The 20,580-nt window shown below is 39.5% G+C and overlaps 2 protein-coding genes across 2 annotated transcripts in view; one reads left to right on the top strand and one right to left on the bottom strand.

Moving 5' to 3' along the window:
- The window catches only part of LOC139947998 (ras-specific guanine nucleotide-releasing factor RalGPS1-like), a 36,579-nt gene extending 19,575 nt beyond the window's left edge, over positions 1–17,004 (top strand). The window contains exons 6-22 of the mRNA XM_071945944.1: positions 539–622; positions 992–1,081; positions 1,662–1,754; positions 2,232–2,355; positions 2,582–2,664; positions 3,145–3,284; positions 3,686–3,759; positions 4,105–4,204; positions 4,780–4,812; positions 5,349–5,479; positions 6,078–6,132; positions 10,067–10,137; positions 10,266–10,312; positions 10,591–10,683; positions 11,257–11,359; positions 11,829–11,923; positions 12,297–17,004. Coding sequence (XP_071802045.1) covers positions 539–622; positions 992–1,081; positions 1,662–1,754; positions 2,232–2,355; positions 2,582–2,664; positions 3,145–3,284; positions 3,686–3,759; positions 4,105–4,204; positions 4,780–4,812; positions 5,349–5,479; positions 6,078–6,132; positions 10,067–10,137; positions 10,266–10,312; positions 10,591–10,683; positions 11,257–11,359; positions 11,829–11,923; positions 12,297–12,326 — 1,446 coding nt within the window. The 3' untranslated portion in view covers positions 12,327–17,004. The remainder of the gene's footprint in view (positions 1–538; positions 623–991; positions 1,082–1,661; positions 1,755–2,231; positions 2,356–2,581; positions 2,665–3,144; positions 3,285–3,685; positions 3,760–4,104; positions 4,205–4,779; positions 4,813–5,348; positions 5,480–6,077; positions 6,133–10,066; positions 10,138–10,265; positions 10,313–10,590; positions 10,684–11,256; positions 11,360–11,828; positions 11,924–12,296) is intronic.
- Positions 17,005–17,147: 143 nt separating this feature from the next.
- On the bottom strand, positions 17,148–19,915 carry LOC139947999 (cyclin-dependent kinase 9-like). Its single transcript, XM_071945945.1, has 4 exons — positions 19,715–19,915; positions 19,142–19,223; positions 18,735–18,825; positions 17,148–18,304 (listed from the first exon to the last, which is right to left on the bottom strand). Exons 1-4 carry the CDS (start codon positions 19,813–19,815, stop codon positions 17,442–17,444), a joined length of 1,137 nt encoding a protein of 378 aa, XP_071802046.1. The 5' UTR covers positions 19,816–19,915; the 3' UTR covers positions 17,148–17,441.
- Positions 19,916–20,580: the final 665 nt, after the last annotated feature.

The raw sequence follows: 20,580 nt of genomic DNA, 5'->3' as shown, positions 1-20,580 counted from the left end.
TTCTCTTTACAGGCAGTGGACACTATTGGTAATTGTCAAAGACTAGCCTTCACAGTTGGTGTACCTCAACATATGCATAAAATAGCTTGAACCTGTGAAAATTTGAGCTCAAGCGGTCATCGAACTTGCGAGATAATAATGAAAGAAAAAATACCCTTGCCACACGAAGTTGTGTGCGTTTAGATAGTTGATTTGGAGACCTCAAAATCTAAACTTGAGGTCTTGAAATCAAATTCGTGGAAAATTACTTCTTTCTCGAAAACTATTGCACTTCAGAGGGAGCCATTTCTCACAATGTTTTATACCATCAACCTCTCCCCGTTACTCGTTACCAAGAAAGGTTTTATGCAAATAATTATTTTGAGTAATTACCAATAGTGTCCACTGCCTTTAAAGTGCTGTTTCATCTCTTTTGGATTATGGTTTTGCAAAACAAATTCTGGTCGAGTAAATATTTTGAGCTACAAACCCAATCAGACAAGAGCCAAACAAGTACAAAACTAATATTTTTCTGTTTTCTTTTCTTTTTGTTCTGCAGGAGTTGACCAGTTGTGCGTGGTCGGGGAAAGACAAAAACAACCTCTGTCCCAACATTGTAGCCTTCACCAGACGGTTTAATCATGTAAGGAAATATGCTCATCACTTCTCACCACAAGGATGTTCAGTCCATACCAGACAATATAATAGACCGATCTACGGCGCACGTGTGGGCACGTGTGGGCAAGAACACGTGAGCCTCTCCAATGTCATTCGGCGCAACTGTGACGCGCGCGCCAAGCATACGTGCATGCATGTCAGACTTTTTAGTGTCAGACTTTTGGTTGCGCTATGGGTTGAGATTGGTCAATACGCAAAGGGGCGGAGCTTAATGGATCGGTCTATTAAATTTGCTGCGCCAAGTACATGATAAACTGAGAGTTTGAAAAACCCTAAATTTTATAAAGCCATTTTTGATTGTGTCTAAACATTTATTTCTTCTTTCTATCCTTAGGTAAGTTTCTGGGTTGTACATGAGATCCTGACAGCGCAGTCGTTAAAGATACGCGCCGAGATCGTCGGACAGTTTGTCAAGATTGCTAAGGTGAGTCAACAGTTAACCCCTAACCCCTAATCTTTCTTAGCTCCCTGGTGAGTACCCATCACCCGGCTGCCGTTTTTCAAACACAATATCAACCTCTACCCTGCCAGGTACCCATTTATACTCCTGGGTGAAGAGAAGCTATTGTAGTGAAGTGTCTTGCTCAAGGACACTAGTGCATGACCAGGATTTGAACCAACACCCCAAGGACTAAATCACCAGAACGTCACTAAATCGCTCTGCCATGACACCCTCTGATACAAAATCACTATCAGGGCCCAATTTCATTGAGCCGCTTAAGCACAAAATTTTGCTTAAACTAAAAAATTCCTCGCTTAGTAAAATCAGATTACTGGCCAAGACTCCACTCAATTATTATGCTAAGTGAACAGCAGCTAACTACCAGTCACAAGCAATGTATATGGCATGACATTTTGGCCTGTAAAACAAGCGAGTTATTTTCGTGCTTCAGCATTTTTTTTTTTGCTTAAGCAGCTCTATGAAATTGGCCCCTGTTAATACTGAACCTGCTCATCTGAAGATGAATCTTAATGCTTTCTAAAATTTGAATGTTTGATTTCAGAAACTGTACGAGTTGAATAACTACCACTCGTTAATGGCAGTCATATCGGCCTTACACAGTGCACCCATCTTCAGATTGAGTAAAACATGGAATGTAAGTATTCAACTCTTTTCTCACTTAGCGCTGTGGCTAATTCCTCACATCATCTAAATGGTATTAATTTATTCAGGGTTGAACAAAGAAACGAATGACTAGAGTGGGATTTGAACCGACGACCTCCTGAGTAACATTCTCCTTTGCTCTACATACTGAGCTGTCACGCCATACACGTATGTTGGTGGTCTCCCACTCTAGTAAATTATACTTTGTTCATCCCAAAATTGTTCAAAATTTATCCATGCTTAAAACAGGGGAGATGGAATACAAATTAATCAATTATTCAATGACTAATTAAGCCATTTATCCAAAGTGTAATGACCCTTGAGGAATTGATTTCCTAAACTGGGCCATTCCACATATCCAAAGGGGGTGTCAAGTCTCATAGAAATTTTTTTCACATGTTTGAACTGTACATAATCTTGACAAGCTTCCCCTCACTTATTGCATTCTATTAATGCGTTCTCCCCTCAGCTTCTGCACAAGAAGGAGAGGTCAACTTGTGAGAAGCTAGCAGATCTCATGACGGAAGACGATAATCGGCAAAGGTTACGAGAGCACATGGACATCGTCAGACTACCCTGTATCCCTTACTTAGGTGAGCTCAAAGTTCAGAGGTCAAAGAGGTCATAGCCCCCTGTTACCCCTTGATAGGCCTTGGTGCCTCGTTAGAGGTTTTATTTCGAGGCCTAATGTTCAAGGAAACCCAAGTTTCTTAGAAGTGCTGAAATCGCGTTCCACTGTGAGTTAACTTTGCCAACGATACCCTGCCCTGTTCTTGAACCTCTTTATCATTTTATCTTTTTTTTTTCACTCACTCTCAGGTTTGTACCTCCAAGACCTTATTTTTATAGACGCAGCTCACCCTAGTACCGGCGGGATTGACAGTGAAAGAAGGTCCCGCAAGGTAAGTTTGAGACCCCCCCCCCCCTTTCAAAAAAGGAAGAAGGGGATTTTAGAGTTCGGAGAAGTAATGTAAGTTTCAAAGCTGCCCTAAGTTTTGTAATTTTAACTGAATTCTTTAACTGAATGTTTTACAGAGCAAGTTTTGTGAAAAAATAGTTTTCGTGACATTGTTTAACTTATTTCTCAAAATCTGCATCACCTTCAGCAAGTAATATTTTAAGAGAAGCTTTCTACTATCACATTATTTTAAAACTGTAAGTTTGATGTAAATCTGTGGACATTGTGTTTTGTGTTAGAAAAAAAAATACCAAGACCCTTTAAGCAGCTCCATGAAATTAGACCCATGTGTTACAAGTCATGCAAGCTTTCCTTTTGCCTGCCAATGATCAGGTTATATCGTGAACTTTGGTATGATCCCTGGTTATATTTCAGTTTCAATGTTCATTCCCAAATTAAGTTTTTCCTTTTGTGTTATGATTAGATGAACAATGTGTTACGGACGATAGCGGAGTTCCAATTGTCGACCTACGACATCGAACACCTACCCTATGTACAGAGTTATCTCAAGTCAGTACGCTACATCGATGAGCTTCAGAAGTTTGTAGAAGAGGACAATTACAAGTAAGAAACAATATTCCAGGTCTTAAAAAAAAAAAAAAATTAGCTCTGTCTCAAACTGCTTACCAACCGAAATGATGTGTGGTATAAAAGCAAAAACATAGTGGCCTGACGTTTCGAACCTAGCCGAGTCTTTCTCAAAGGCTAAAAGTTTTTCGTTTGTTTTGACAGAAATGTTTCAAGATCAAACTGTAAGTGGTTTAGCATTTAAATGGTAACCCTCCTACTGTCTGTCCATTAACAATTAGTGGTGCAAATGCATTTTGATATGCTTGATATTTGGCACAGTGTTTAATTGAATTCGTCATTTGTTATGTGCTTAATGTCGGTCTTACACGACTTTCTGGTAATGATGTATTAAATTTGTGTTTTATGATTTGGTTGATCTTTTTTCTCCTTCTCAGATTGTCGTTGCAAATTGAGCCAATCAACCAACAGTCCAGTGTGTCCAAATCAAGGGAAGAATTAGACACATCAGGTATCTATCAAACCTCTCCATGGTCTATAGACCTTCATCATGGTGCAGCCATCTTGAACTTGTCCCATTGATATCGTTGTTATGGAATCGAGGCTGGGAGAACAAAATAGCGTGGTCCCTATTTGCAAAATGAATATTAGCTAATCATTGTTGTTATGCGATACGAGGAATATGAACAAGATGTAGGTAGCATGACGAAGGTCTATTGCTCAAGCATCAACTGTGTCTTATAAATGACCAAGTTGTACCACCCTTACTTCTATTTCGAGTGGTGTCCTCAGTCATTGATGTTACGACAGATTTGTCTGTTCTCTAATTTGTTTTCTTTTCCACTTTTGTCCATAGTAGATAGAGGGTCATCCCCAGGGAAGTCTACCCCGGCAACCCCTCAAGCCGCTGCCAGATTTACTCCTGGTCATCGGAAGACGAAAAGCTTAGGAACGACGTAAGTATATCTTACCAAACTTAGAATCGGGTCACAAACCAAACTTAGAATCGCGTCACAAACCTAGCAACTGAAGCGGTCCAATTGTCTTATGTTTTTTTTTTCTCAATCAACATCATGGGAGTGGGCTTATTTTGAGACATGTGACTTGACCTGACTTGTAAAATTTTACCTGGGAGTGGTGTCCTTCACAGTTGCTGTATATGTATATCAACATATGCATAAAATAACAAACCTGTGAAAATTTAAGCTCAATCGGTCATCGAACTTGCGAGATAATAATGAAAGAAAAAATACCCTTGTCACACGAAGTTGTGTGCGTTTAGATAGTTGATTAGGAGACCTCAAGTTTCTCGAAATCAAATTCGTGGAAAGTTTCTTCTTTCTCGACAACTATGGCACTTCAGAGGCAGCTGTTTCTCACAATGTTTAATACCAATAACCTCTCCCATTACTCGTCACCAAGAAAGGTTTTACGCTAATAACTATTTTGAGTAATTACCAATAGTGTCCACTGCCTTTAAAAAAAAGATAGTGCCTATTTTGACTGTTTTCTTGTTTTATCTCCTTGACAGGTTTGTATCTCACACAGCTATTGAGTCTTTATGGTGAGTAAAAACTTACGAGACTTTACTTGTGAAATGAAAAGCTATGTGGCTGGTCCTACTGGCTTCTAAAAGAGTAAAGGACAAACCCAAGTCGGTCAAGTTTGTTGATTTTTATCATCCAGGGTAGGCCCAACTGTGAACGAACACTGGTCATCCTGTGTACACTGTTTGTGGGATCTCATCTTACATGTATTCGCATGACAATAACCTTATTGCTTTTATGGTTTGCGTTTCATTATAAACTGTGCAAGTCTCAAACGTGATCAACATTTTGGGGAACCAAATTATTCCATATACAGTAGAAGTTTTTTTTCTTCCAACATTCTTCATATCTTGCTCAGGGTTTTCTTAAATCGCTCTATCCCTCTCTCATTCCGTCCATCCCAGTTTATCGAATTGTCACTGCGTGCGAGTCTTGAACATGTTCAACATTTTAGGGAACCAAATGATTCCACGAACATTCCAAATTGTTTTCTTTAACTATTATTCACGTATCTTAAATTGTTTTTTTCCTCTTTCTCGTTCCGTTACCCTAGTTTATCGAATTGTCACTTCGGCAACGGTCCCAGGCATCTTCTAGACGACAGCTTACTTGAAGAGACGAGCTCTCGTGGTCATCCTTCCATCACCAGCTCAATAGAGGGCTCAATGAACGGGATGACAATAGGTAAGCAAAATTTCCCAGGGGCAGATTTCATGGCCGATTTCATGGAGCTGCTTAAACACAAAAAGTAGCTGAACAAAATTATGCTTACCAGTAAAAGGTTACCAGCCAAATTACCATCTCACATGTACAATTTGTGACTGGTACCCTGCTACAAAAAGTAGCTAAGCACAACAAAATTAAGCTCACCAGAATAAGGTTACCAGCCCAAAAAACCATATCACATGTACAATTTGTGACTGGTAACCTGCTCGGTATTGCTAAGCAGGGGTTTTTAAGCAGTATTGGGCCCAGGCCTGAATTACACATGTTTTAGGGCAAGGCCACTTCAGCTTGGGAGTGAGCCAGACTTTGAAGAGGGCACCAAACCAAGGCCAGTGTATGCACCAAAGTTTAAAAAAATCAAAAAGGCAATCATAGTGCATGACTTTGTGACTTTGTTTAATTTTATTTGGATTAAAAAAAAAAAAATTAAAAAAATAGTTACTAAAAAAAAAGGTAAATAAAAATCTAAAGTTTGTTAATGGCATTTGTTTAAGGAATCATTCGCTCTTGAATGGCCCTTTGTGTTCACTGGATATCCATTTTTGTTCAACCTTAGGTAGCAATGATGGTTCTGAACACAGCGATGACCAAGAGCCGTGGATCGGGGACAAGTAAGTACAAAAGAGATCTTATAAATCATTACTTGGACCAATGTCATCAAGTTTTGCGAATTGTGCGCTTACAATCACCATTCTCTACCTAGTGTGCAAGTACCATATTTCTGCGCTAGATGTGTTAGCAAAAATGCCTAGTAATGTGGAGTACGCACATGCAGAAGAAAACAAATGTTGACAAAGGCTTCATGCCTGAAACCTTTCTATGATACAAAAATATTAACTCTTTTTTTCCTTCTAAAACTACAATTCAAGAGGGGGGGTTGTTTGATAAGTAATTAGATAGTAAATAAGGAGGATAACTGTGGGAAAATAAAGGAAAAATAACTTTTTGTCTTTGCCTTCTTATTTTCCACAAACATATCTACTTTGCATAAGGTAATTCTATTTTTAAAACATTTAAAAGCTTGAATACTAAAAAAAGAAGGTTTGTACCTAATGTATCAGGTTTTATGAAATTAGCGACAAAATGTTCTTTGCGTTTTTGAATTTGGCACAGTTTTGGCTGTGACCTATAAAAGATAGTTTGTATCAGTTCAGCTCAATAGTGGCCGAGTTATCTTTATGTAGAATGACTTGCCGTGTCACTGCTAGTCAGTAGCATACAATCTTAATCCGCTTTCTTCAGAAATGTATAAAATACAATTCCATATCTTCTTAAGTAAGTTGTCCCTTTATTTGATTTGTGTTTTAGTTTCCTATGAACTACTTCACCAAACTGTTTTACAGATTGCAATACATTTAAAGTTACTGAAGTCATGTGGCTTTGTTTTTTTTCAAGTTAAACTATTGACTGAATTACAATCTAATAAGAGTTTTTTTTTTACAAGCTGCTCCTCGAAACAATAAGTGATCAAAAGCAAAGTTCTTAAACACATCAAAGAGGAAAGTCTTTGCTGTCGTTGACCAGCTGTTCTACAGCTCAAAGAAGTGGCATTTATCTCTTGCCTTCATGTAATCATCAGTCGCCTCGTGACGAGTCGCGTTGTTCAGCTGACAAACCATCTTTCCTGGGCCTTGCTCCATCAGCAGATTGAAGGAGTGACATTTGGGATCTGATCGGCACGCCTTCCCGCATGACACCACACCATCAGCCCGTAGCTCCTTTATGACGTGATTGAGCAAGCATTTGGACTCCATGCGTCCATCAGGGCCCATCTGGGAGCAAAACACTGGCATGAATTTGGTGGGGGCTGTCATCTGGGTGTTGGTGGCTGCTGTGGTGTTGATAGTGGCTGTAGTGGCAGCAGCAGTGTTGGCAGTGTCAGTTACTGCAGTGACAGCAAGGGTGGTGTTGTTGGTGGTTGTGGTATTGGAGGTAGTGGTGACTTTAGTGACTGGGGTGGCTGTGTTGTTACCTGGGATGGTAGTGTTGGGGGCAACAGCAGTGACTGCAGCTAAGGTTTTGCTGGCGGCAGTGGTAGTGGGGTTGGTAGCAGTGACAGCGGTGTCGCTGGCAACAGTGGCAGCAGTGTCGCTGGCAGCAGGGACAGCGGTGTTTGTGTTGGTGGTGGCGTCGTTGGCTGTGGCAGCGGTGTTGGTGGCAGAAGTGACAGAAGTTTCGCTGGCAGCAGTGACATTGGTGTCAGCGGCAGCAGTGACAGTGGTGTCAGTGGCAGCAGTGACAGTGGTGTCAGTGGCAGCATTGACAGGAGTGTCGGTGTCCACAGTGACAGTGGTGTTGGTGTTGGTTGTGGTGACGTTGGCAGTGACAGTGTTGTTGGTGCCAGCAGTGTTGGTGGCAGCAGTGACAGCAGTGTTGGTGATTGCAGTGGTAGCAGTGTTGGTGATTGCAGTGGCAACGGAGTTTGTGCTGGTGGTGTCGGTGACTGCAGTGGCAGTGTCAGACATGGTGGTGATGTTGTTTAGATTAATCTTGCACATGGTCGCAGATCCTTTTTCACATCCTACATTATACCATGTACCATCATCCCATTTTGCCATCCAAGCACAATTTAAGGTTGTACTAGTCATGGGCAGGGTACTCAGCCAGTTTTGGAAACCGTCAACTGCATCTCGTAGTGGACATGGGTCCCAGTTCCCCTCGTCTTGTGCATCGCTGCAGCCAATCCACAAACTTTCGTGCACTTCACCATCGTAATAGAACTCATGCCGGTGATACTCCCAGATAAAATCCTGTTCTTCTTTGGACTTTGGAACAACGAGGGTCGACCCCAATCCCTCGCACGTTTGAACGGCTGCATTCCAGTTCCTAGTTTGGTTTATCAGCAAGTAGCATGACTCACTGTGTTGCCACCAGTCAGTAGGGCACACAGCTGCCAGGGTTGTAAAGTTCCCGATTAGAAACAAGAAAAGAACACCGGCGAGATACATTTTGGACGCTTCGATGAGCAAAAGGAAAACTATAGAGTTATACTTGCTGATCAGCAATCTGTGCTCACCGTAGTTCGTGTTTAATGCAAGAATGGATGTGCAGTTTCAAATGTTAAAACTTATTATTGAGTATTATGAAAATAACACTTGCCGATTCTGCAATCTGTGCTGCTTGTAGTTCAGTTTAGTACAAGATTGGACGTGTTGCTTGTAGTGTCGTCAAGGCGAATAGAACACTGTCTCGCAGCTTCAATTGTTAAAATTTGTTGAAAAACGACGACGGAATATTTGAGTACAATGAAATGAATACTTTCCCATTGGCAATCTGTGCTCACTGTAGTTTGTGTTTAATGCAGGATTGGACATCGCTTGCTAGTGTCCTCAAGGCGAAATAAACGCTTTCTCGCAGCTACAATTGGTCAAAATTGTTGAGAACATGACAACAGAGTGTTACCATGACTACTGAGCGGCAGATTTCCAGTCACTTCCTGTTATTGATTTTTTAAATGCTCTCAGTGTAGATGTTCGTTTTTTTATTCTTCTGAACAATAGAAACAAATTGCAGTTGAGATTTTAATTAAAATGGAATAAAACTGGAGCTTCTTATGATTTATATAAGTACGCTAGGTTTACGTCATCGCACTATGAAGGTATGATGCACAAAGGACTGGAAGAAGCTTTTTATGAAAATACTGCTGATGGTAGTGGGGAATTTATTTCTTATCAGTACATGTATTTTGTGCATGGTCGATTGGAATGGTCGGTGTACAAAAAATTGTTGTGTTTATTAGGGACATAATATACAAATATTAGATTGTTTCTTATTCATATTTTTTCTCTACCTAGAGTCTGGTCATGCCAGACTACATGTTTTCCTTCTTTTTTTTGAACTTGCCATTTGACTTCAACATGACAAGAAGAAAATAATAATAAATACTAAAAATAAATACTGCTATAGTGCACAATAATAAGAACTTCTCTTGCGCATGAAGTGTTGTTGGGATCTAGTGGGAATGGTCTACATTGATAACTGATCTTACAACTTGATTTTTTATTATTTTTTTAATTATTTGTATTATATGCTTATAACTGATTTTACAGCTTGATTATTTCTTTGTCTGTGTTTGGTTTAACTGCAAGTTGCTGGGATCTAGTGAGAAGGGATTTATATTTAATAATTAATCTTACAACTTGATAATTTCTTTGTCTGTGTTTAGTTTGACTGCAAGTTGCTGGGATCTAGTGAGGAGGGATTTATATTTAATAATTGATCTTACAACTTGATCATTTCTTTGTCTGGGTTTAGTTTGACTGAGAATTGTTGGGATTGAGTGGGGAGGGGTTATTATTTATAACTGATTTTACAACTTGATTATTTCTTTTCAGTGTTTAGTTTGACTGAGAGTTGTTGGGATCTAGTGGGGAGTGATTTATATTTAATTACTGATCTTACAACTTTATGGTTTCTTTGGCCTTGTTACAAATTTATTGTTTCGTTGTCCTTGTTTAGTTTGACTGTGCTTTGTTGGGGTCGAGTAGGGAGGGGTTACTATTGATAACTGATTTTACAACTTGATTATTTCTTTTCCGTGTTTAGTTTGACTGAGAGTTGCGAGGACCTAGTGCAGAGTATACCAGAAGTGCCAATCTCTGCTTTCAAAATACATGGTGAGTTCTCTTTCAAATGTTTTTACATAAAGTTCACTCAAAGGCTTGCAATAGTCTGTGCAAGTTTTCAGTATTTTGTGCGTATTTGAACATCGAGACCCCTTACAATGATTTCTTTCCTCACTCAGGTTACTTGAAAAGGAAGCCGGACATGAAATCAGGCAGAAAAGTATCTGTAAGTAAATTCATAACTTTGACACTTGGTTTCTATTATTTTCAATGAGAAAATTTGTAGATTTTTGGATATTTTATGTACTTTGTCAGATTTTGAAATTTATTTTGTGTAATGCTGCATTTGTAGATTTGACAAATGTATAATGAAAATGTTTTTTTTGCGTTGATTTCGTTTAATGTATTTTGTTTATTACTGTGGATATTTTTGTCTACACACCTTTGAGACGGCGCACTATAAATGTGATAAATTATTGTTTGTTTTGTTTTGTTGGTGGTTAGGTTTCGGCGTGGACGAGGTATTGGGTGGGTCTATGGGGCACCAACATTGTACACTATGCAGCTAAGTACTTCACTGGACACGACAGATCAGATGTAAGTTACTTTTGCTTTTTACAGTGGATGATAATGAACGGTCAGACAGTATAAAGGTTGACCGTGGACTGTGTTGACGTTGGTCACATGGTGTTGTAAAACAAAATATTATTCAAAACCAGAGTGGATTATATTGAATGGTCAGACAGTAGGAGGGTTGACTGTGTACTGGGAAGATGCATTTACCACATGATATCGTTTTGTAGTAAAGCATAGTTTATCTATCATTCAAAACCACAGTGGATGATACTAAATGGTCAGACAGTGAGAGGGTTGACTGTGTACTGTTAAGACGCAGTCACCAAATGATATCATCTTGCAGGCTGCATGGTACATCTATCTTTTAGAGCCACAGTGGATGATATTTAGCAGTCAGAGAGTACGACAAATGGTTTATGGTATTCGTTTTATTGAAAAACCTTTTTTTTATATAAAGGACCAAATTCTATTTTATTTTCAAAATGTTAACTCAACTAAAATCTGTACCACCGTGAAAGACCTTGAGTCCTTCCTGATATTTCCGTCATAACTGTCGGTAGTTTTAGCATAACCCTGTGTTTTGTTTCATTGCAGTTTAAGATAAGGCCTTGTAAGTTATTTTCCATCATTGACTGGGTGGTCTTGCTACCAGAGACGAGAGGACACAACATCATTCTACTAACGGACCTTGCCAAAGGTGAGCCATCCTTAAATATTCTTCTCAAACCAACCAGCCCTTTTTTTAAATTAGAATATTTGTTTGATTGTTTGTATGTTTGTTGTCTCACGAGGGATACAAACACCAAGCTGGCAACAGCCAATCTCTCATACAAACATTCAGGGATGAGATTGTTCAGTCTTTTGGCTGAATTCAGGCTTTTATGTCGGCCTGGTGAAAAAAATCAGGCAATATTTTTTTCCACAAATGGAGAAATCCTGCTCATTGGTCTACTTCTCTAGTGCTTTGGATACTGTTTCCAAAAGCTTTACGGAATCTATAACCCCAGGGGTTACCAAACGGTAGAAATGCCATCATTTCAACATACCTTTGAAGTTGCACGTTCTTAACAAATCTGTGAAAGTGTAATTCGTATATTTGTTATTATTTTAAGACTTTGAATACATAACATTATTTATTTTCCATTTTCCATTTTGTGTACATATAGGGAACTCCTATAAATATAAAGCGCCCTCATACGCCATGGCTTGCCAGTGGGTCCGGTACCTGGATGAAGCGACTAAGAAACACAAAGGGCCAAAGGTTAGTAATATAAAAAAAAAAAATTCTTGTTTTTTTTTTTTGGGGGGGGGGTGTGATTGTTAAAAAAAAAAAAAAAATCTTTTTCCCTTACCCTCATCCCTAGGTTGGTATAATACAGTGCTGCATTAAAGCAAATGATAAACCCAGACTCTACGACCTTCAACAGTGAGGGTTGTATAAGAACCATCAGAGCTAGTGGTTGAAATATTGAGTTGTTAACCTTCAGTTCTTTTCAAAACCAAAACTACTCAAAAGCGCTTTACACATGGCCTTTACTGCAAACCTTACCTCATTATACTCCCACCATGCAAAGTTTCAACTCCTACTTATCTGTCATTATTAAACCTTTGAAACTCTCTCTTGTCTCTTCCAGACGCCAGCCAACCTGATGTCCTTTGACTGAGAATAGAATGAGTCAAGATGCCATGCAGAAATCTGAAAGATAATCCATCCAGCATCGATTGTCCTCTCCAATGAGACTGGACTGACCCATATAAGCCTACAATACAGCTCAATGCCAATCTACTAGCGGAGAAACCCTGATGTTTAATCAACGCATAACAGTCCGGCCGTCCCCCCTTCCCCTTAAAAAAACCTACAAGTTCATCTCTGAATCTGAATCTGAATCTGAGTTATGTAGTCGGCAAAGCATCCTTATGGAAACATCACACCAACTTTTGTAGCGAAGACAATGAAGGAATTTCAGCTTGAGATGTGGGAGGAAAATCCCAATGTGGAAAACCCACGCAGCCAGGTAGGGAATGAAAACCCAAATCCACAGGCAAGGCTCCTGTCTGTGAATCGAACCGTAGTCTACAGAGGTGAAAGGCAGGGACAGAAACCACTGAGCCAACCTGACTGCACTCCCACCATGACTGCATCATGCCGTGGGTCGATACTTTATTAGCTCACAACACTGACTTAGAGGTCATTTGGTTGGTACTCAGCTCAACTTGTTGGACATGTTTTGTAAATGCATGGGTACCAATCACACAAAGATCGTATGAGTGCATCATGACTCGAGGTCCATTCTACTTCAGCTCACAACACTGACCTAGAGGTCAATTGGTTGGTAATCTACTCAACTTATTAAACATGTAAAACTTGAATACATGGGTACTAACCAGAAAGGTCATAAATTATGAGTGCATCATGACCCAAGTCCGTCCTCTTTCAGCTTACAGCACTGACCTTAAGGTCAGTTGGTTGGTAGTCCGCTCAAGTTGTTACACATGTATTATGTGAATGCACTGGCACCGACCACAGTGATTATAATGCATAATGGGAATTTCATGTCGGCCAATCATCGATGCAAAAAGGGAAAGGGAACCAGTGTCTTTAAGGCATAAACGAAGTACTGATTTTGGATGCTGGTATCCTGTTCTTGAACCGCTAATCGATAAGATTTGGTCAGTCTTTGTACTAGTTTTGTTTGGGGGGGGGGGAGGCACGGGGTTCTTCAAACTCATAATTTGTTTTGTTTTAAAGATGATTTTATTTTTTTAATTTGTGTTCTGTTTTTTTGGAGTACCTTGGGGGAAACGGTCTGGTACCTTTGATGGTCTGAGAATCGTTGCCTAGAATCTTTTGAAAGTACCACGGGAAACCAGAGCAGGGGGTCTCTGTATTTTGAAGGTCTACTTTTTGCTGTACTCTTGTGTAGAAGCTAAGCATCGCAGATTAACAACAAAATCTTAGTGTAGCTTCAGTGGCTGAATGATTTCTAAGAGAGCTAGTTTTAATGAGTTTATTATAGTATTAATATGAGTTGAGGCAGAGTTGGCATATGTGACTTTTTCCCTACAAACAAGAACTTCAAAATTTGGGATTTGGCGTGTTGTGGCCGAGGGTCTAGTTCTATGAACCCAAACTCTTGTGTTGTCAGCAGCAGTCTGGGTCGGTATCCGGTCATAATAGTTGTGCCCTTCGAGCAAGGCACTTAACCATAATCGATTGATCCACTAAGCTCCGCCCCATTGCGTATTGACCAATCACAACGCAACGAAGGTCTGACAAATAAGGTCCAACATGCGTGCACGTATCTTGGCGCGCGCGGCAGAGTTGTTTAGAAAGGCATTGGAGAGCCCCACGTGTTCTTGCTCACACGTGCGTTGTGGGCGGAGCCTACTGGATCGGTGAATTGCTTTTGTATAACGTTGAGAAAGTAGTTAACTCTGTTCTACAAGCCAGGTTTCCTAGTGGATGATACCCATGCCTACATCCTTTTATACTGTGAAGTGGTTTACCCTGTTTCAGCCCCAGGAGTAGGTGACTCCTAGTGGATGATACCCTCGCCTACATCCTTACATACTGTGAAGGGGGTAATAACCCTGTTTCAGTCGCAGGTGTAGGTGGCAACGTGGCCCTGGTGGCAGTTGATCTAGGTTGACAGCTCAAATCAGTGAAGTGTAACCCTCACCTTGAAGTGGCCATCTTGCTTTTGGGCAATGTCTCATAAGAAGATGCATGGCATTACACTTCTTTAATACAGGTCACTGCTTGGGTTAAGAACAACTAAAAATTAATGGCGGCCATCTTGTTATGTAATAAGTCACATATGCTGGCTACAGTACACTAAATTATAAGAGCTGCAATCGTATAACACACAGAAAGTAGCCAAATATTATGTTTCCTGTTAAATAATAGTGTTATTTATACAACAAAAATCTGTACAATATGTAAATTGTGTACAGTTTAACCTTTTAAAACTATGCATTTGTAAATACACAAACATAGGGGATTGTCTTGAAACGGATTGTTGAGATGGTATTTTGTTCCTTTAAGACGCTGATGCTTTTTTTTAAAGGTCGACTATCTGATTGTACTGCTCCAAGAGATTTGTTTTTGTTTTGTTTCTTTTAAAGGTGCTGTCTTGTAAAAATTCTCATGCATAATTCAGTACGTGTGTATCCCTCTATAGTCCAGAGCTACCAACTCTCCCTGATTCTGCAGAAAGCCCACTCTTTAAAGGAACACTTTACCTTGGATCGGTTGAGTTGGTTTTTGAGAAGCGTTTGTAACCGTTTGTTGTAAAATGCATATGGGTAGAAAGTGGTGTTAAAGTAGAATACAATGATCCACGCAAACATGCCTCGAAATTGCACGGTTTCCTTTTACCTCGGAGACTATAATGGTCAGCCATTTTTGGGAGTCAAGTTTTTGACTCCCATAAATGGCCGACCGTGTTAGTTCGCACAGTAAAAGAAAAACCACGCGATTTCGAGGCAAATTTGTATGGATCATTGTATTCTGCTTTAAAACATCTTTCCAGCCATACGCATTTTATAAAACATGGTTACAAGCGCTTTTTATAGACCAACTCGTCTGATCCAAGGCAACGTGTTCCTTTAAATGTTCAGATGATCTCCGCATTATGGAAACTTTTTTCCTTTACGTTGTTTATCTGAATTCAAAACAAAAAGGGCTTATTCCAGCAATCGTTCTGCCTGACAAGCCAAAGTTGTCTTTAGAAAGAATACTTTATGAAGTGCTGAGAGATTAAAAAGAAAAAACTTGACATTTGTATCATCAGCACTGAGGGTGTTTAAAACAACAAAAAGGGGGACTGCTTTTTAGAATTTGAAATTGTCATTTAATGCTCCCAAAATCACCACACACTTAAAAAAAATGTGCACATAGTCTTGTCTTTAAAAAGTTTTAATATAATAATAATATTCTTTCGAGAATGCAAATTCATCTATCTGAACCATGGTCAATTTGTTTAAAACTTGGTTTTGTTAGATTTTGGTGCTGAAATAGCTAGCTTAAATCTTTTTTTTTCCTCCCTTTTTTTATTGGTTACATTACACCATGTGACCTTAAAATGACCTTTTTGAAAGTTCAAGTTGCTCATACCCTTGTGCTTGTTGCTTGCTTATGCAAATGGCGGATGACTATGTGATGGTATAAATTTAAAAGGGTTTATCAAGAGCGAACTAAATTGTCCCTATTTTAACTCCTAAATCAACTTCTTAAGCCCATTGTGATGAATTTTTGTTGTGCTGATTTTATGTTACTGTTCACACTACAAAACAGAATGTATAATTTATATGTAAACGGACAATCAGTTATTGTGTGTCATATGTACTGCTTTTGGACTTTCTCGAATTACATGAAGATAAGCGAAGATAAGGAGAGTACAATGAACATGTATGTTGAGTTGTGAGGCTGTGCGTGTTGGATTTACTTGGTAAACTAGGACAGGCTTGTAGGTGCAGTTCGTCAAGTCAGTGTAAAATGTTGTACAGTGTATCTCCCTACATTACGCACAAATTTGAAATTGTCAAAACTTTGTATCTTGGTTAAAAAATCTCACACAAAACAAGTTTGCGTCGAGTAGCAATTTTGCATGGAGCATTTTATATGAGATACAATGTTTTTGCAAAATCAAGTTACATTTAAGCACTGACTCGACAAACTTACCTATACCAAGATGTCCAGGGGTGGATTTCACAAAGAGTTAAGACTAGTCTTACTCAAGTAACATCTTATTAGCTTTTCATAACTCTCAAGATTAGAATAGTCCCAAGTTCAGACTTATCTTTGTGGGATCAACCCCAGAGCACTTATCACTGATCCAACTACTTCAATGAAATAAGATTTGTGGATACACGATAAAACAACCTTTTGAAATAAACTGTACAGAACCAGTAAATATTGTTTTTTTCCACTTTAGAACAGGGTTTATAGGCTACCTTTTATTTATATTATGCATTTTAATTTACAGTGAAAAGAGGAACGAGTGATGTTTAGAATATTCAGTTGTGAGATTCAATAACACCTGCTCGGCTACTAACCACATCTGAGTTGTATGAGTTCATCCTGTTTGTTTTTTGTTTTACTGCTGTGATTCAGGGGGTCTGTAAATTTTCTTAGCTTGATGATATTCCAGATACAACTAATTTTCTTAGGGATTGACACTGGCACAAACTTGCTGATTCAGATTGAAATGAACTTTCTTTGGCGTTGATTACCAATCCCACATTTCGTTGTGTCATTGCAAAGCTTCATCTCCTAAAGTAGCACTTTCATTACGCGCCACTTTGAAATTGGCAAAAAGCTGTATCTTAGAGAAAATATAATTAACTGTTGCAAGCTGCTTACCAACCAAAAGGACCTTAGGTACATATACAAAAAAAGTTAATGGCCTGAAATACAGTCAATTTATTTCCACTTCACTGCTTATGTTACACTTAGATTCCTGTTCATGTATGTTTTGTTGTTATTTAGTCTTCAAGACTCTTCTAGGGTCAAAATTTCAGACTATTAACTATTTTTTGGTTAAATAGTCCGGAAATAAACACATACAAAACAAGTATCCACCACGATGCAATGTTTTTTTTCACAGAACCTTTTTTGGTGCAAGATATGACGGTTGTGCAAAATACTTTTATACAAGGTTATTGCGCCGATGCAACATTTTTAATTTGAAGCAGTGTAAACTCTCAGAATCAGCAAAACTGAAATTGTTAGCATATCAAGAGTACGTTCTGTATCCAACATGATATCACGATCCTCCTCAGAATATTCTATCATACGTTGCATCGGTGGCGTTTCCCGGTCGACTTGTAGTCGGAGGCTGCCTCTGCTGGTGTGGTTGGGGTCCATGGTTTATTCGTCTCTTTGGCGCCAGATACTCAAACATGGACTGGTTGTGCATCGAAAGCATCACCGACAGGCTACAAGGCATCGGGTCATTCCAGAAGAAGTCGTGGTTCAATGCGTGATCAGCGTCCGTCCGCGACTTGGGGTCGAGGGTTAACAGTTTATCGATCAGGTCCAGGGCAAACTGGTCCTTGACGTAGCTCTTCAGGCGGTCTTTGACCTTCCGTTTCTGCCCCTGGGGCAGCTCTAGTTTGTGATACATGTCCAAGTTAGTGACGTCTGCCCACACTTCGGGCGTTATCGACCCACACAAATGACTGATGAGTGTGAGTTGATGTTGCTCTGTATTACCCTGCATGATCGGGCTTCGAGTCCACATCTCCGCCATGATGCAACCCGCACCCCATAGGTCGATGGCGGGCGTGTAGTTCCTCTCGCCAAGCAGCAGTTCCGGAGGACGGTACCACAGCGTCACTACCCTGTTTGTGTACCGGTTGCCTTGCCCTGGTTTGGGCATGCTGAACGCCCTGGCGAGTCCAAAGTCGCCCAGCTTTAGCTTCCCTTCCTTGGTGATGAAGATATTAGCGGCTTTCATGTCTCGGTGGAGGACCTTGTTGCTGTGGATGTAGTAGAGACCGTTCAGCAACTGCTTCATGATCTCTTTGATCTCGCCCAGGGAGAACTTGACGTTCTGGTTACTGAGAAGTCCTGCGAGGTCGTGGACGCAGAATTCAAAGACAAGATAGATGCTCCCTTTGTAGCGGTTGTACATTGTGGCTGGTGACAATGAAAAACAAGGACATGTTACAAATATTAAAATTACTTTCTCTTTGTTCAGTTGGTTCCCCTTGTTGCTTAATTACTTAATATTTAAGGTAATCTCTTAGAACCAATCTTCAAGACAAATAGTTCCCTCTAAAAAAAAAAGTCAATCATTAACAAGTATTATTTGAAATCCTCCAAGTGCACAAACTCCCTAACAAAAAACTAATATTTGTTGTTTCTTGTAGGGATTTACCAGAAGGGAAATGAAATTTCTGTCCATATACCCACATAAAACTTCCTTCTTCAAAGAAATCCTCGCCTGTAAAACTATCATTTGATAACTTCATTTCTGTAAAGATGTTTCAAACTTTCAGAACAGTGTTTACTCCCACATATCCCCAGGAGTTGTTTGAAAAAAAAAAAGTAGTTGGTGAGAATTTACCTTTTGTGCGGCAAATCTCCAGTAGTGACACCACATTCTCATGTTTCAGAAGTTGAAGAATTTTAATCTCTCTCAGGGCTGTGATTGGAAACTGCAACAGAAACATTCAAACAGGGTTATTTCTTTTGTAAAACAAACAGCAAACATTTTTCAGCAGGTAGATCCTACAATCTGTATCACTAGTAATATTTGACAAGATATTAGAATTTTGCACAAGTTGTTTAATGTCTGCCGCGGTGATAGCAAGATGGCTCTCTTACAACTATCTCACGAGACTAGTGCGAGACTGCTGCTCCGGAGTCTATGCGAGACTATGCTCACACAAGAAAGTTCTGAAAGAGCTTTTTCGCTAGTTGTGGCTACCAAAAGGAAATGTTATATAATAATAAAGAGGATGGCAAACTTACTCCCTCTTTCTCATTCTCCATGAGAACTTTCTTCAGAGCTACAACTGCGCGTGTCTTTCGATGTCTGGCTTTGAAGACTTCGCTGTTTGACAAAAACAAACAAATTCAATTTTTAATATTAATAACAAAGCACGAGGATAAAAAAATATATAAAAATTGCGATAATCATAACCCTCTATCCTCTGTGACCATCAGGAGGATAGTCACAGTGATGGTGGGTTTGAATGATTAACATGATTAACCGTTGCGTATGGTAACACAACAACAAACTTTATTTATAATAAAAAATAATAAATATAAATATAAAATAAGTTAACAAAATTAGTTTCAATTCATCCAAACTGGCAATTCACACCATTTTCACTTCAACTTTCAAGTGCACCCTCTACATACTTTACCACAGGAGGTCTTTTTTTGAAGAAGACTGCAACGATGAAATGTGTGAAAAATTATTCACTGGCCTCCATATTTCATTTATGTCAACTCTTTATTGTTGTGTCGGAAATACACGGTTATTGCGTAGCCACTTACACTACAGCCAAACCAGTTTTTATTCATAACAAATTTATTTACCCAAATGTTCCTTGTCCTATCTTGGCCAATTTTTCGTATTTGGACACCTCCTCGCAGTAGGGAAACTCCACATTTTCCCGTTTATACGCCGCCATGTTCATGATTGCGTTTTCGGTGACGATTGGTGGGCCTACTTGCCCCAAATTCTCAACCACAAAACAATCAACACTCTTACTTCTCTGCAAAAAGTTCCTAGAGAGAGCTAGCAGAAAAGTAGACGAATTAAACAGCGCCCTCTTGTGTCGAGGGATTATTTCTCACAGTTGAGAGAACACGACGACGCGTCGTGTATAAATACATACACACGTGTGTAGAAAAAACTGCAGAACAACATGTGTGTGGATCTGAAGGAACTAGTTGAGAAACGACCTCGAGAGGCAACACACACACCTCAAAATCAGGAAAAAAAAACGTCCATAACTGGCTGAGCAAAGGAAGAAGACATGGGACTGGACTCGATTTGGATGTCATGATGTGAGTAGTGATAAAAACTGTATGAAATGTAGCCCCATTTTCTTGACTTTTTGAACTCAACTTTGTGCCGTTGTTGTTGTTCCGTTGCTCGTGCAATATTCGTTGGGCGCAATCTTTGAAATTTTCCTTTATTTTTTTTAATACGCGCTGTGTGCCATTCCCCCCCCCCCCCCCCAACGTAATAATGCCAATTTTTGATTCCTTGCATGATACTTGTAAAATATATGGTCTTTGAGAAAATGTACGCCAAGAGTTACGGAAAGTAACGTTCGGTTGGATTGTAACTTCATGTTCAAAATCTTGAGAAGAGTCCAAAAATTGCGCGAGCGCAAACCTAAAATCGGCTTGCGGGAACTTTGAAAATTAAATCTTTTTAAGATTGTTCCCAACAC

Source organism: Asterias amurensis, chromosome 15 (genome assembly GCF_032118995.1).
Source record: "Asterias amurensis chromosome 15, ASM3211899v1".
Classification (NCBI taxonomy): Eukaryota; Metazoa; Echinodermata; class Asteroidea; order Forcipulatida; family Asteriidae; genus Asterias; species Asterias amurensis.
This window is presented reverse-complemented; position numbering and strand designations above follow the sequence as displayed.